This window comes from Dermochelys coriacea, chromosome 3 (genome assembly GCF_009764565.3).
Source record: "Dermochelys coriacea isolate rDerCor1 chromosome 3, rDerCor1.pri.v4, whole genome shotgun sequence".
In the NCBI taxonomy this organism is placed as follows: Eukaryota; Metazoa; Chordata; order Testudines; family Dermochelyidae; genus Dermochelys; species Dermochelys coriacea.
In genome coordinates, this window is record NC_050070.1 from 143,226,602 (window position 1) to 143,240,892 (window position 14,291).

General features: G+C 43.3%; 1 protein-coding gene across 3 annotated transcripts in view; it reads right to left on the reverse strand.

Annotated features, from left to right (window-relative positions):
* Positions 1 to 1,759: 1,759 nt before the first annotated feature.
* The window catches only part of SMYD3 (SET and MYND domain containing 3), a 675,358-nt gene continuing 662,826 nt past the window's right edge, over positions 1,760 to 14,291 (reverse strand). For 2 of the 3 annotated variants that reach the window (XM_038393979.2, XM_043512275.1), the window contains exon 9: positions 2,861 to 4,984. In XM_038393979.2, the coding sequence (XP_038249907.1) occupies positions 4,892 to 4,984 (93 nt within the window). In that variant the 3' untranslated portion in view covers positions 2,861 to 4,891. Of the gene's footprint in view, positions 4,985 to 14,291 lie in introns of all 3 variants that reach the window. The other variant, XM_038393975.2, reaches the window with a different exon arrangement.

Genomic DNA, 14,291 nt, shown 5'->3' on the forward strand with positions numbered 1-14,291 from the left:
CAGGGTGCATCGGAGTGACTTGGAACACAGATGGGGAGTGTTGGTGCATATGCAGAATGCACGAGTGTGAATGCATCACAGCTGGAATGCACTCACCCAGCACATACTATACAAGACATAGCAGGCTCACCCCTAAGATTGTCACAAGCCTTTCAGTTTTACACGTATAAAGTGTTCACAACACAGATAAGGCTCATTTTTATATAACACCATGTGCTTTTTAACATGGCAGTGTCCCTTTACAACCATGAAATAGGTCTTGAACTCTGGGTACATCTGGACTTTTCTGATTGGCTGTCAGTGATGCCATTGCTCTCTCACTAATCCCCGTAAATGCCTGGGTCTGACCTTTTCCCCATATAATTTCCTGTTCATCATAGTAATAAAACCCCACGAAGCTATGAATTTCTGTGGGGATTATTGCACTTCTTGGGAGGCTGAAGCAACTTGGCCTGTGGCCTCGTGTCCTGCTATGCACTCCAGAAATGCTCTACATTTTGAATATTACTGCTGGGCAAGTGGATGCTTCATACTCTGGAACAAATTCAAACGTCTTGACAGGAGAACTTTCCCAATGTTGGCAGTCATGTGCCATGCCTATAAATTATGCCCAGAGTGTTCATGTTCACTTTAAATGTGCTCTCAGCTCATAGTAATTAATGGTGCCAGGTTACTGGTGTGAAAAAACTGACTTTACAATGACTATAGATTAATTAAATGACAGTCACATCTACAGTAGCCACAATAAATTATTAGTGAGGAATGACACACCTTAAGTGATGTTTTCAAAGCCTTGACATTATTTTGGTTTAAATGCTTCTCGTAAATATTTGGCTTTGTTAACATTTGTTTCTGTGTTAAAAATTAAAATCAGCAGCACTGGCAATAACAGTTGACTTGCTGACGAGCTTGGGGAAAATGGAATGCGTGCTCTCCAAGAAATGCTCTTCTCCCCCCAGGTGAGCACTATGTGAAATGATCTTTTAATTCAGCACCATCCTTATGTCCTAAATGACTCTCTGCACACTGACGTGCAACCATACCAGCAGATAATTTTGGGTGGGTGGAGGGAAGGAGTGTAGTTGCTGCTTAAAGAAATGTGAAATAAGTGTATTGAAGTATGCTTACAATTAATGATTCATCAGTAAAGCAAAATGTACAGGGCCAGACGCTCTGGTCCCTTTGTCCTGCCTGAGTTTTGCAAAGGCGACAGAATCTTGTTGCACCTGCCAGGCTGCGAATTCTCAGCTGGTATAAAGCTGGTAGAGTTGCCAACCCCCAGCCTAGGAGGTGTTGCAGGGAAGGAAATGAAATGATGTATCAAGGCAGGGCATAATACATCTCCACTCTGCCAGTTTACAGCTGGCATATGCTCCTTTAGGGACCTTAGCCAGCTCTCGTAAGTTAGAGTAGCCCCCGTCTGTTCTAATTTACATCTGAGCAAGGACAGCTTGAGAATCAGCCTGAGAAACTGTTTTGCATGCTGAGCAGATCTTTGAACAGGACAGATTTGACCCATAACGTTAGATAGAACAGACTTACAGAAAAGACCTAAGGTAACATTTTCTAAAGTACCTTAATGACTTGGGCTCCTAAGTTCCATTTTCAAAAGTGGCATGGGCATTTAGAAGCCTAAATGTCACTGAAAAACAATGGAATGTGGACTAAGTGCCTAAATCACTTGAAAATGGGACTTAGGTGCTTTTGAAAATGTTTACCCTTGCTCTGAAAGAAAAAAGAAGAGAGCTACTATGTACAAATTGGATGTATTTAATTACCTTGATGTTAAATTTCTCAGTTTATTCTAGAAGTTAAAAACATTATTAACAGTTAATGCAAGAGGTCCTCAAGTAGCTAATATATCTAACAGAAACACGAGCTGAAACCTATTAGCCTCTGCATCAAAAAGTTCAAATTCAGGCTTAGTGTAAGCAGGTGCCACTCCACTGAAAGCCAGGAAGCTGTATCTGTTCTTAACCCCAGCCATGGACAAGAACATACAATTAGTGGAAGAAAAACGGAGATAGTGAGTGAAGTTTCTCCATAATGGAACCGCATTGACCTCACACAAGGTCTGAATTGGATGTTATGGTCTAAGGCAGTACAGCCCAACCTTTAAAAAAGTCATCATAGAATGACTCTGTAAAGAGCCACCTGTGATAAAGTTCCTCCTCTGCCTTGGTGGGTCCTGCGTTTATTGGCGGATTTGCTCACCTCAGAGGTTCACAGCAGCCCTCAGTTTGGCCACTTTCATGACTCAAATCTGCCGATCACTCAGTTAGCCTCATCACTGGCCAGCATGGGGAAAGGAAGAAGAACAATCCCTGCAGTCTTTGCTGATCCACCTAGTTGACCAGGGAACAAGCCAGAGACCTTCCCCTCCGGTAGAACCCGCAGTCCAGGTCGGTCAACTCCTCCAGTATCAGGTAGGGAGTGGGAGGGATGGGGGAAAACCTGGGCCCACCCTCTACTCCAGGTTCCAGCCCAGGGCCCTGTGGATTGCAGCTGTTTACAGTGGCTCCTGTAACAGCTGCGTGACAACTGCAACTCCCAGGAATACTTCCCCATGGCCTCCTCCCAACACCTTCTTTATTCTCACCACAGGACCTTCCTCCTGATGTCCGATAATGCTTGTACTTCTCAGTCTTCCAGTCATACACCTTCTCGCTCTCAGCTTCTTGCGCCTCTTGCTCCCAGCTCCTCACATGCACACCACAAACTGAAGTGAGCTCCTTTTTAAACCCAGGTGCCCTGATTAGCTTCCCTGTCTTAATTGATTCTAGCAGCTTCTTGATTGGCTGCAGGTGTTCTAATCAGCCTGTCTGCCTTACTTGTTTCCAGAAAGTTCCTGATTGTTCTGGAACCTTCCCTGTTATCTTACCCAGGGAAAAGGGACCTACTTAATCTGGGGCTAATATATCTGCCTTCTATCACTCTCCTATAGCCATCTGGCCTGACCCTGTCACACACCATACCAAAACATTGTGATGACCCGACAAAGTGTCTGATATTCAGAATCTGGGACCCTGTGTGAGATTGCAGGGCTCGTCTGTTGGATCAATCTGATGTCTGGTGCTGGAACCCTGCATAGAGAGTCAGAGAGATTTTTGCAAAGTCACTCTCAGCTCAGATCAGGTGTGTCCAATTAATTCCAATCTAGGAATGAGGGGTTGCAGTTACTTTATAAGGCACAGAGAAGAGCATCTCCTCAGCTCTTTTCCACCTCCCTCTCTTTTACATGGAAAGATTTTCCTTTGCTTGGTTCTCTACTTGCAGGGAGTGGTCTCTTCTGTTTTCCTGACTCCCCTGATCCCAGCCACTACTGGCTGTTGAAAGGGGAAGGGCCTTTCTCCCCCTCACCTGCCTCCCTACTGGCTGCTGCTCAGAGTGGGATTACATTGGTCCTTTCCTTCTTTCCCTTCCCACATTGAAAATGCATGGCTCCTGCACTATCAGTGAGTTTGATCGGTGCTCCTCATTTTCCCTGGCCATATATAAATCGGCCTGGCAGCAAATTGATAATCCACAGTCTTCTTGCTCTGCCTTCATTTGTAACTGACCATGTATCACAGCCACAGATCTTGAAGGAGTTTCATGCACAGCCCTTAAAAGCTGTGTATGTGGACCTAGAGCAGAAGGCAAAAGGATCACTGATCTGGAGAGGTCTCTGAGGTCATTTTTAAAGCAGTTGGAACTGAAGAACCCCACAATCATAATGATGTCCCTTAAAGAAAAAAGAGATGGGGGCAAAATTCAGACCAGAATTTCAAACATTTTTAAATGTAGCCATGTTCTGATCCAATGCTTCGGTTTAGTCCATTATAAAGACAGGAGACATTTGTAAAATATAGATATTGTTATATTATCGGGAAGTGCTATACATGTGCTGGGCCCCGTTCAAGACACAAACTAAAGAGAGGTACTGCCTTGAAGAGCTTACAATCTAGAGGGTAAACTCACTTAGCTCATCAGGAGTCTTTCCATTGACTTCCATGGGCTTTGAATCAGGCCTTCAGAGACAGGATATGCTGGGAAATCAGAGAAGGGATTTAATTTATGTTTTTTATAATCTATTGATTATGTATCTGGGGCCAGATCCTCAGCTGGTGTAAACTTGCATAGTCAATTAGCCATTGACTTAAATGGTGCTACATGGATTTACAACAGATGAGGATCTGTAACTACATATTTACTCTTTTATTATGCATTCACAAATCGTGGGCATGGCAGAAAAAAAACAGGCTTAAGGAGGGATTTGAATAAGCCGGAGGACGGTGGTGATTTGTCAAGCTCGGATTCAGAGGTCATTCTACACATAAAGAGCAGCCTGGAAAGAAGAACTCAGTTTAGAGTGTGAGAAGGAAACCAATAGAATGGTGAGACAAGTACTGGCTGGGTCTGACTTTAGATTTCAAACTCTTCCTATGTCCAGAGACATTTGAACCTGGGCTTTTGGTTCAAGTCCATTTATTAAAACATAAACACAGAGAGGGACCATTTAAACACCTCATAAACAGCCAAAGAAGATGCTGATTTGTGCACAGCAGCATTCTGTATACAGGTATGTTTTTTATTACCAACGTGTAACTTGAACATCAATTGCTAAGACTTATTTGCTTCCCAGAGAGTAGACTCTCTCTCAAAATGGCCTGTATTCCTCCACATTTGAATTCAGTGAGGAAAATTACACCGTAGAACAGCAAAGCTAATAAGCATTGAACATTTTAGCAAAGGAAATAGAGCCTGATTCAAAGCCTACCAAACTCAATGGGAGTCATTCCAATGAATTCAGAGGGCTTTGGCTCAGGTCATAGAATGTCAATACAAAAAAGATTTGCTTTCCTTCTCCCCTGAATGTTAGTTTTCCAGCCTGAGATCATCCTCACTGTGCTCACATGCCAGCTTCACACTGTTCCTTAAGTCTCATCAGGTCTTGTACCAGGCTGTGATCTGCTCCATGTGTTACTTTCATAATGTTATAAGCCTTGAGAAGAGAGAGGAAAAGGGATAGGTTAGTTCACCATTTCTTACCTTCAAGTTCACATATGCAGCTTTACTTTAGGGCAGTAATTCTCAACCTGAGACATGCAGAGGTCTTCCAGGGGGTACATCAACTCATCTAGATATTGGCCTAGTTTTATGACAAGCTAGATAAAAAGCACTAGTGAAGTCAGTGCAAACTGAACTTTTATACAGACAATGACTTGTTTATACCACTCTATAAACTATACACTGAAATGCAAGTACAATATTTATATTCCAATTGATTTATTTATAATTATATTGTAAAAATGAGAAAGTACGCAATTTTTCAGTAATAGCAAGCTGTGACACTTTTTTATTTTTATGTCTGATTTTGTAAGCAAATAGTTTTCAAGTGAGGTGAAACTTGGGGGCACGCAAGACAAATCAGACTCCTGAAAGTGGTACAGTCGTCTGGAAAGGTTGGGAGTCACTGTTCTAGGGAACACAATCTACATGTGGACTTGCCTAAGCCACCTACTCTGCTGCTCCCTTTCTATTGTGCTGGTGATTCCCTGCCTTAGAAATTCCTGAAATGCCCCCATCTTAAGTCACACCAAGGCCATTACATCTCATAAGACATTTCCCGATTCATTCATACTGCTTCTGATAGATTCCTGCTTTGGTTCTCAAGTCTGAGAGACCACATTTCAATCATTCTGCTGTCGGGGAAGAATCTGTTCTTAAACAGTGTTCTGAAACCCACAGTATTCTTGCCAACAAGTTATAAAAGTATGGGCTGGATGAATGGATTATAAGGTGGCTAGAAAGCTGGCTAGATTGTCGGGATCAACGGGTAGTGATCAGTGGCTCCATGCCTAGTTGGCAGCCGGTATCAAGTGGAGTGCCCCAAGGGTCAGTCCTGGGGCCAGTTTTGTTCAATATCTTCATTAATGATCTGGAGGATGGCGTGGATTGCACCCTCAGCAAGTTTGCAGATGACACTAAACTGGGAGGAGAGGTAGATACGCTGGGATAGGATACAGAGGGACCTAGACAAATTAGAGGATAGGGACAAAAGAAATCTGATAAGGTTCAACAAGGACAAGTGCAGAGTCCTGCACTTAGGATGGAAGAATCCCATGCACCGCTACAGACTAGGGACCACATGGCTGGGCAGCAGTTCAGCAGAAAAGGACCTAGGGGGTTACAGTGGACAAGAAGCTGGATATAAGTCAACAGTGTGCTCTTGTTGCCAAGAAGGCCAATGGCATTTTGGGATGTATAAGTAGGGGCTTTGCCAGCAGATCGAGGGATGTGATCATTCCCCTCTATTTGACATTGATGAAGCTTCATCTGAAGTATTGTGTCCATTTTTGGGCCCCACACTACAAGAAGGATGTGGAAAAATTGGAAAACGTCCAGCGGAGGCAACAAAAATGATTAGGGGACTGGAACATGTGACTTATGAGGAGAGACTGAGGGAACTGGGATTATTTAGTCTGCGGAAAAGAAGAATGAGGGGGGATTTGATAGCTGCTTTCAACTACCTGAAAGGGGGTTCCAAAGAGGATGGATCTAGACTGTTCTCAGTGGTAGCAGATAACAGAACAAGGAGTAATGGTCTCAAGTTGCAGTGGGGGAGGTTTAGGTTGGATATTAGGAAAAACTTTTTCACTAGGAGGGTGGTGAAGCACTGGAATGTGTTACCTAGAGAGGTGGTAGAATCTCTTTCCTTAGAGATTTTTAAGGTCAGGCTTGACAAAGCCCTGGCTGGTATGATTTAGTTGGGGATTGGTCCTGCTTTGAGCGGGGGTTGGACTAGATGACCTCCTGAGGTCCCTTCCAACCCTGATATTCTATGATTCTATTAACCTTATTTGGAATTGAAATAATATACATAATCTGGTGGGATGAAACAGCTCCTCTTTGTATAACATACCGGAGCAGTCATTGGGAACAAGCACAATGGTCTCTAGAGTGGGGTGGTTAGGGTACCCACCTGGAAAGAGCGAAACCTAGGTTCCAATCCCTGCTCCAGCGTGGAGATTCAAACCTATATCTCCCATTCCCCTGGTGAGTTCCTAACCATGGGACTAAACCATGGCCATTTTATGAATTTAGCCCTTTAAAAATGCCCAGAAACAAAACATTTTGGGTCAAACGACCTGTTTCATTTAATCCAAAATGGACGTTTTCAATTTGCAATTTTTTGTTCGGCGTTTTGGTTCAACCCAAACCACCTTTCTTCCCCCTTGATTTGAAACTGCCAGCGAACTAACAAAATCAGTGATTTGCCCAGCTCTAGTCACCACTAATGAACATAACACTTCTCTTCCCTCCCAGACACCTCACCGTTATGATGGCAAATATTGCATCTGGTCTCTCTCATTTTCTCTTTCCAAGGTGAACATCACCTTATTGCAGAGAGCCCCAATTAAACCCTGCATTAAGGGACCTATCCTGGTTCCATTAAAATCAATGGCAAATTTATCAATGACATCTTAAACCCTAATCCTGGAGCCACTGGAGGGCTTAAATGGTGCTGAGGGCCTTATGCAGGCCTGCTATCCTGGGGTGATTTTCATGCAGTGTAAAACACTTTCTATCAAGCTGAAGCTCAGAAAGGCAAATGCAGTTCCTGCTTTCAGAACACTAGCCTGTTTTCTTAAGCTTTCCAGACTTCCCACAGTAAGTAACAGAAGTGAGGCTGGATCTTGTGGTCTCCCTCTTGGTTTAAGGAATAAATCTAATTATGAAGAACTACAGTAATCATACCGCTGCAACACAGGGCATGGTGTCATCAGCCACAGTTTCTCCCTCAAGAATATAAAAACCCATTAGATGATTGGTATGAATGTGCCTCTGTGAATGCAAATGAAAGCACAGCACATTCATTTGTGTCTGATTTTCACTGGGATTGGACGAGTCGCTGAACATCGAAGATGCATGTATCCGTATGCAAATGTATTGACACATCACTCCATCATGATGAAAGAGGAAAGCAAACTGCATTGCACTGATGTGGTACAATGTGAAGGCCAGTGTACTGGATAAATTATTTTTGTTTCGCCTGTGTCTCTTGATTAAAACAAATGCTTGTTACACAGGATAAAGGAAGAACAAATGCCTTTAGATTCAGCCTCATTTTACAATAATCACAGCTACTGTTACTAACACAGAATGAAAGCAGGGTCTAAAACAAAAATCTATTTATATAAAGGGGGATTTCTCAGGTGTTGCATGGCAACTGGGGTGAGCGGGTTTACCCCGCTTTCTCTTCCACTTACCAAAGGGTAATAATGGTGCTGGGTTATGCTAGGAAAGGACACAGCTCAGCATCTGGATAATGTATCACCATAGTGTGTATAAAAATTTTCTTATTTGCATGTTTATAAACATCATGCCACTACCTCAGCTACTGGGGCTATAGTGAAGAAATTGATCCCGCTCATTTATAGTGATGGACACACTACAGTGGAGGGTTAGTGCTGTAAGAGGGGACTCATGAGCAAAACATCCAGGCAGCGGGGACTCTGCATTGAATAGAATGACATGGATAGGATGCTGGGGGCAGGACCAGATACACATTGAGGGTCTGCTCACAGAGCTGCACTTCCTCAGGAAGAGATCCATCGTTCACAGGGAAGCAAACCACGTAGTGCCATCTGTTAGTGGGATGCCATGTGCTCTGTCCTCCAGGGTAAGTGAGCTGGGTGAGACCCTAGCCCTTCTTCTAGGCCTTTTAAGGGGTGATAACTGCCCCAACAGGTCCCAGAATCAAGTAGTTCCTGTGCTCGGGTAAATGCAGAGACTGAACTTTACCCAGCCATTCACTGCCCCAACCTGCCTTGTGCAGCCAGTTAAAGGCATCTGGGCCTCATCTGGCCTCAAGTGTCACAAAACCATGGAATGATGGGGCAGTGGCCATTATCCAAGCCCCAAGGATAGAGTAAAAGCCAAGAAGGAATGGTGCTGCAGCCTTATGGAACAGCCATGGGATGGAAGGTGAATTCCAGTCCCCTGCTCCACTTGTTCCCCAAACAAGTCCAGCTGTGTACAGGCTTTGAATGGTGAGGAATTACCTTCCTGAACTGTGATAGGTGATTATTATTTAAATCAGTTTTTAATGCTTTGGTCAACGAGTGCCCTAGAAGTCAATCATACTTCTCTCCTTGACAGAGGTTTCCCATGTGCTCTACGCACACACTTCTGCCGTTGCCCTAATATCACAGTGCTGCTCCTTCAGGTTTCTTTTCTCCTGATAGCTCACTACTGCACTTCCATTATTGCCAGTTTATTAGAACCATTCCTGGCTCCTCAAGGTCAATCTGCAGCTCAGCTACAGCTATTTGCTGGCAAAGGTTTCACTGAACTATAATCTTACTCTCCCTTGTTCATTTTTTTCAAACTTTTTAGTAAGGCAGAGTTATAATAAAACATTAATATACTACATCATACATCACCCATTCAGGATCAGGTTAATATTCAAAGAACCTGGCTAAAGATTCTGGCTTGCCAGCTGGGCAGCCCTCCTCTTCTGAGTATGCTAAACAGTGTGACCAGATTTCTAAATACTTATCCTCCTTTTGGCAGTTCTCTTGTGCACATACTTTGTGTGAAAGCTTTTCCACCACAAGGACAGTCTATATTTTACTATACCAAAGTTCCATAGCGAGGTCACATTTTTTCAAATCACAAGCAATACAGAGTCTAACTATTAACAATAAAAAAAGAAATTAATTTGCCTTTGTTAAAATGAGCCAGTTTCAGATTGTATTCCAGAAGTACAGTATTGCCTCTCTGTAATGTGGCCATTTCCTACTGGAGGATCTAATGTATTCTTACAACCAGAAATTCGCTATGGTGGAGAGGGCCATTACAAGGTCCTTTGCATTGTTTAACCCCCAATTTGAGCTGCGGAGACAAGAGATGAATGGTGCAGGCAGGGGTAGGTAGTGGCCTGACATAGGCTGACATGGAATGCAGATAGGGGCAGCCAAGGGGAAGGGGCATGAAATTTGTGTATTCGGGGGTCTTAATACACTGCACACATAATGCAGAGGGGGTTGTCGACCCACAAGCTGAAGTAGTGGCCGTGGAAATCAGATTACATGGGATTTACATGAGTGATGTGAATCTCACTCAGATCCCAATTCCTTCTACCTATCCCAAATCCTTCTCCTTAACACTAACACTGAAATCAGTCTGGCTAATGTTCTAGGAAGGATGATATTCAGTGTTGGAATGCATTAAACAGAGGACTAGAGTATAACAGTTCCTGAACACAGGGAGGGACTCTAACATATCTAATTGCAAAGGGCCAAAGCCCCAGGATAATTCTATGACTTTATGTGAGTTACACCAAGGATGGATTTAGCATAAGAAGCCACATTCTACTCTGATTTACAAGGGAGCACAAGGCAGACCGTTAGTACCCTTCACAGGCTACCTGCGTTACCAGTCTCCCCACCTTCACACAGGTGTATGAGGGGAGGGCGGGCCAAATGAGGAATGGGTGGACCCTCAGCTTTGGCTTCCTCAATACATCAACCAGTGCAGCTGAGCTGGCACAGACAGGGAAGTAATTAGCTAAGGTGAAGATCAGTAGCAGATTGATGAAAGAAAGAGGGGAGCAAGGCTGGAGATTGTGATTCTGTGATTCCCTGTTCCCTCCCTGGTCAGTTCCTGGAGAAACACTGCTATGTGCCACCTCTTACTGAAGGTTTCAGAGTAGCAGCCATGTTAGTCTGTATTCGCAAAAAGAACAGGAGTACTTGTGGCACCTTAGAGACTAACAAATTTATTTGAGCATAAGCTTTCGTGGGCTACACGAATTTGTTAGTCTCTAAAGTGCCACAAGTACTCCTGTTCCCCTTACTGAAGGCAGATCTTAAAGTGGCAAGCTGATCCCAAACTGGCAATGTAGTTTAAAACAACCAAACACCCTTTTAGTCATCTGAATCATACATTCAGCCAGTTCTATGGGGATTCTCCTGATGACCATTTCTATCTAGTTTCTTACTATAACATAAGAGAATCAGAAAAACTAATACCGGGCAAGATGCATGTACACCCACTAGAATGTTATAGTAACATCTATGAAAGCTGAACTCCGACTGAGGACTCATTCCATCTCCTGAGCAGTGAACTGCGCATGCTCGCAAGCTATAAATGTCAGAGGGGAAATGGCAACACATATTAGCTGGCACCAGACAGCCATATGGCTCACTGCTGAATAATGAAAAGGATCCAGAATTGATTACTTTCTCATCAGCTTTTTTAATAACCACAATTGGACACAATTTAAATTAAACCTATCAAGTGAGGATTTAACTTACTAAGACTTGCTAGGAGAGACATCACATTAAATACTAATTTATTATTAAAAAATGGAAGTTCTCAACTATTCAACATACATTCATAATCAGTTGTTAAACCTCAATCAATCTGTAAACAATTTTGTAAGGAATATAAAATAGTAAGTTACACATGTAGTATATGGATGTTAAGTAATGGGAATACAAATACACAGACAATGTCTGCATTGAAGGAGACAGCTCTTAAGTTCCTCAATTGTATCATTGCTAAACAAACATAAAAGATAAATGGAAAAGAAATAAAATAATATCAATCTATACTTTGGGTCAGAGCATGCTCTCAGTTATTCTCATGGAACTGAGAATAAAATCAAGCCCATTTACAAGGACCATCCCAGGAAAGGGAGGAGAAAGAGGCAAAATGATCTTAGTGCATCTGCATCTTGAAATTCAGGGTGTACGGAATCCAACCACATCAGGTTAACAAGAATGGGACAAACTCTGCTCTCCATTACATCAGTGCAGCTCCATTGTCCACAGGGGCCATCAGCAGGTGATCATTAATACACTAAGCCTGATGTTGCTTGTATTGCTGTCAGTGTCTGCAATCTTCACCTGTACCTTCACCTGTTGTTTAGTGCTTGTCTCTCACTCTATGTCTTACAAGTGGGGAACTGAGGCGTGGAGGCAAAGTGACTTGCCCAAGACCACATAGGAAGTCTGTGGCAGAGCAAGAAACAGACCCCCTCGGAAAAGAAGAAGGGTTCAGTGGGTAGGGCACTGGCCTGGGACTTTGGAGACCTGGTTTCAATTCTTTGTTCTACCACAGCCTTCAAGTGTGATGTTGGGCAACTGACTTCACCTATGTGTGCCTCATTTCCCTTCCTGAAAAAATGGATAAAAATGCTTCCCTATCTCACTGGGGTGTTGTGAAGATAAACATATTAAAGGTTGTGAGGTGCTCAGATACTAGGATGATGGGGCCATAGAAGTACCATAGATTCAAAGAAGCCATATCTCTTGAGTCAGAGGGTAACCACAAGGCCATCCTCGCTCCCCAGCCCACCTCATTCTGTGTAGCTTGTTTTCCTTTGTTTCAGTAACAATCATCTGACACTATGACATTTTCTATTGCTCCTTTCTATTGAGCTAAGAAGCTTTTAGGAATCATTTATCATTTAAGAGTACAACGAGTACTGGAGGGAAAGGAGTCTGACCTCAATGTAAATGATTATACAGCACAGAAGGTGATGATTTGGGGGTAGACAGGTATGAGGATCACTTCTTTTAATTTGCTAACTTACACACTTGAGGAAAATATAATGCCCAGATACCTGCATGGGACTCCCATTCACTTCAATGGGAGCTCTGCATATGCATCCAAAAGCCATGACTCTGGCTGTGTATGCTAGGGATGTGGAAATGGTGAATAGGCTTTGTTTCTTTGTGAGAATGAATGTCCTTGCCCCTGGTCTGATGGAGCCATAACCTTATTGATATATGGCTTAAGCTGATGAAAAGACTTGACATTTCCAAGAATTCCACAGAGCCGTGGGGTGCAAATGTTCTCTAGGCTCAAGTCTCCTCCCACTTACACAATGTATCTCCACTGACTTCAGCAGAGTTATTCCAGATTTACACTAATGTAAGTGAGAGAAGACTCAGGCCCCCTGTGTACAGCATCAGCTATTTCTGTTTGCTCGGCTACACGGTAGCAGCTTCTGGGTAGCGCCAAGTCTCACATGAACGCGAGTCCCACAAAGAACATGATGGGAGTGAGTGTAAAATGAAACTTCTGCTTCAGCCTGCCTTGTGGCAAAGCATACCAATTAGGTGCTGTGTAGCGCTTGTGTTTTGTGATACAATGTGAACAGAAAGCCTTGTCTGGTGTCAGTGCTGAGCCCCGTTCTAGCCTAGCAGCAAAAAGACAAGAGGATGGAGCAGATGGCTTTCTGAGGCAATGAGCAGAATTAAAAAGGAGAGGGTGTCAGACATCGGAGATGGGGAGAGAGACTGGGATAGGACCTCACTGTGTGTAGCTGCTTCAGGCCTGACTCTGAAATGGGCAACATCAATATTACAAAGTAGTAGCCAGGAGGCATTGGGGCAGCAAGTCTTATTGGGGGCTTGGGATGGGAGATGACTTATAACCTAATGTCCCAAAAGCTGCTGTGGAGCAGAGATACAAACCACCTGTGTGTGTGTTTTCTTCAATATTTTTAAATGGTAATAATGGTGATATAATAGCAGGGCAGAGCAGAGCCTGGGGTGGAAGGAAGTGAATATAAACTCAGTTCAGGCACAACAGGGACAACTTAAACCTGGAATATAACTAGATAGGAAGCATCTGCCAAAACAGATCCTAGTGAGAGAAAGAATTGGAATGATAAAAAATAGCAGGGATTAACAGAAGCTGCTCACTGATTTGAAGCGGGGATTATAAGAAAACACAAGTGTTAAAACAAATTGAGCTCCTCTCTCAACTCACAGAGCCCAGAACCTGTGGAAATGTGGGGAGGGGCTTCTGTTTGGGAGCAGGGAGGGTGGGGAATGCAACACAACCATTGCTGTCCTCCTTCCACAGTTCCCATTGGAATTACACCCACTTTTCCTCCCCCGTAGGAGAAGGAGAGCATCTGGCCATTTAACATTACCAGTTTCTCCTTCTTTTTTACCCTTCACACCCACTCCAACAAGGAACAACTCAGAGCATAGTCAGAAATAAGAAGAAGGGGGAAGAACTGCATAAGGCACTGAAATATTTTTACCCTTCTCCGATTTAATAGCTGTTTTCCATTCAAAGTTAGGGGGTGATTAATGGCACCTTTGTGCTACTGACTAGTAATTAAAAATGACTGATATTAAAGGAAGCCTGCACTTGAAACACTAAGCAACAATGACCCATCACCATGCTCCACAGTTATTGCCTGGGGAGTTGGCACCGAGAGAAAGACTGGGGAATGGTATTCAGAAGAGTAAGGTGCAATCAGAGATGGAAGGGGAGGAATA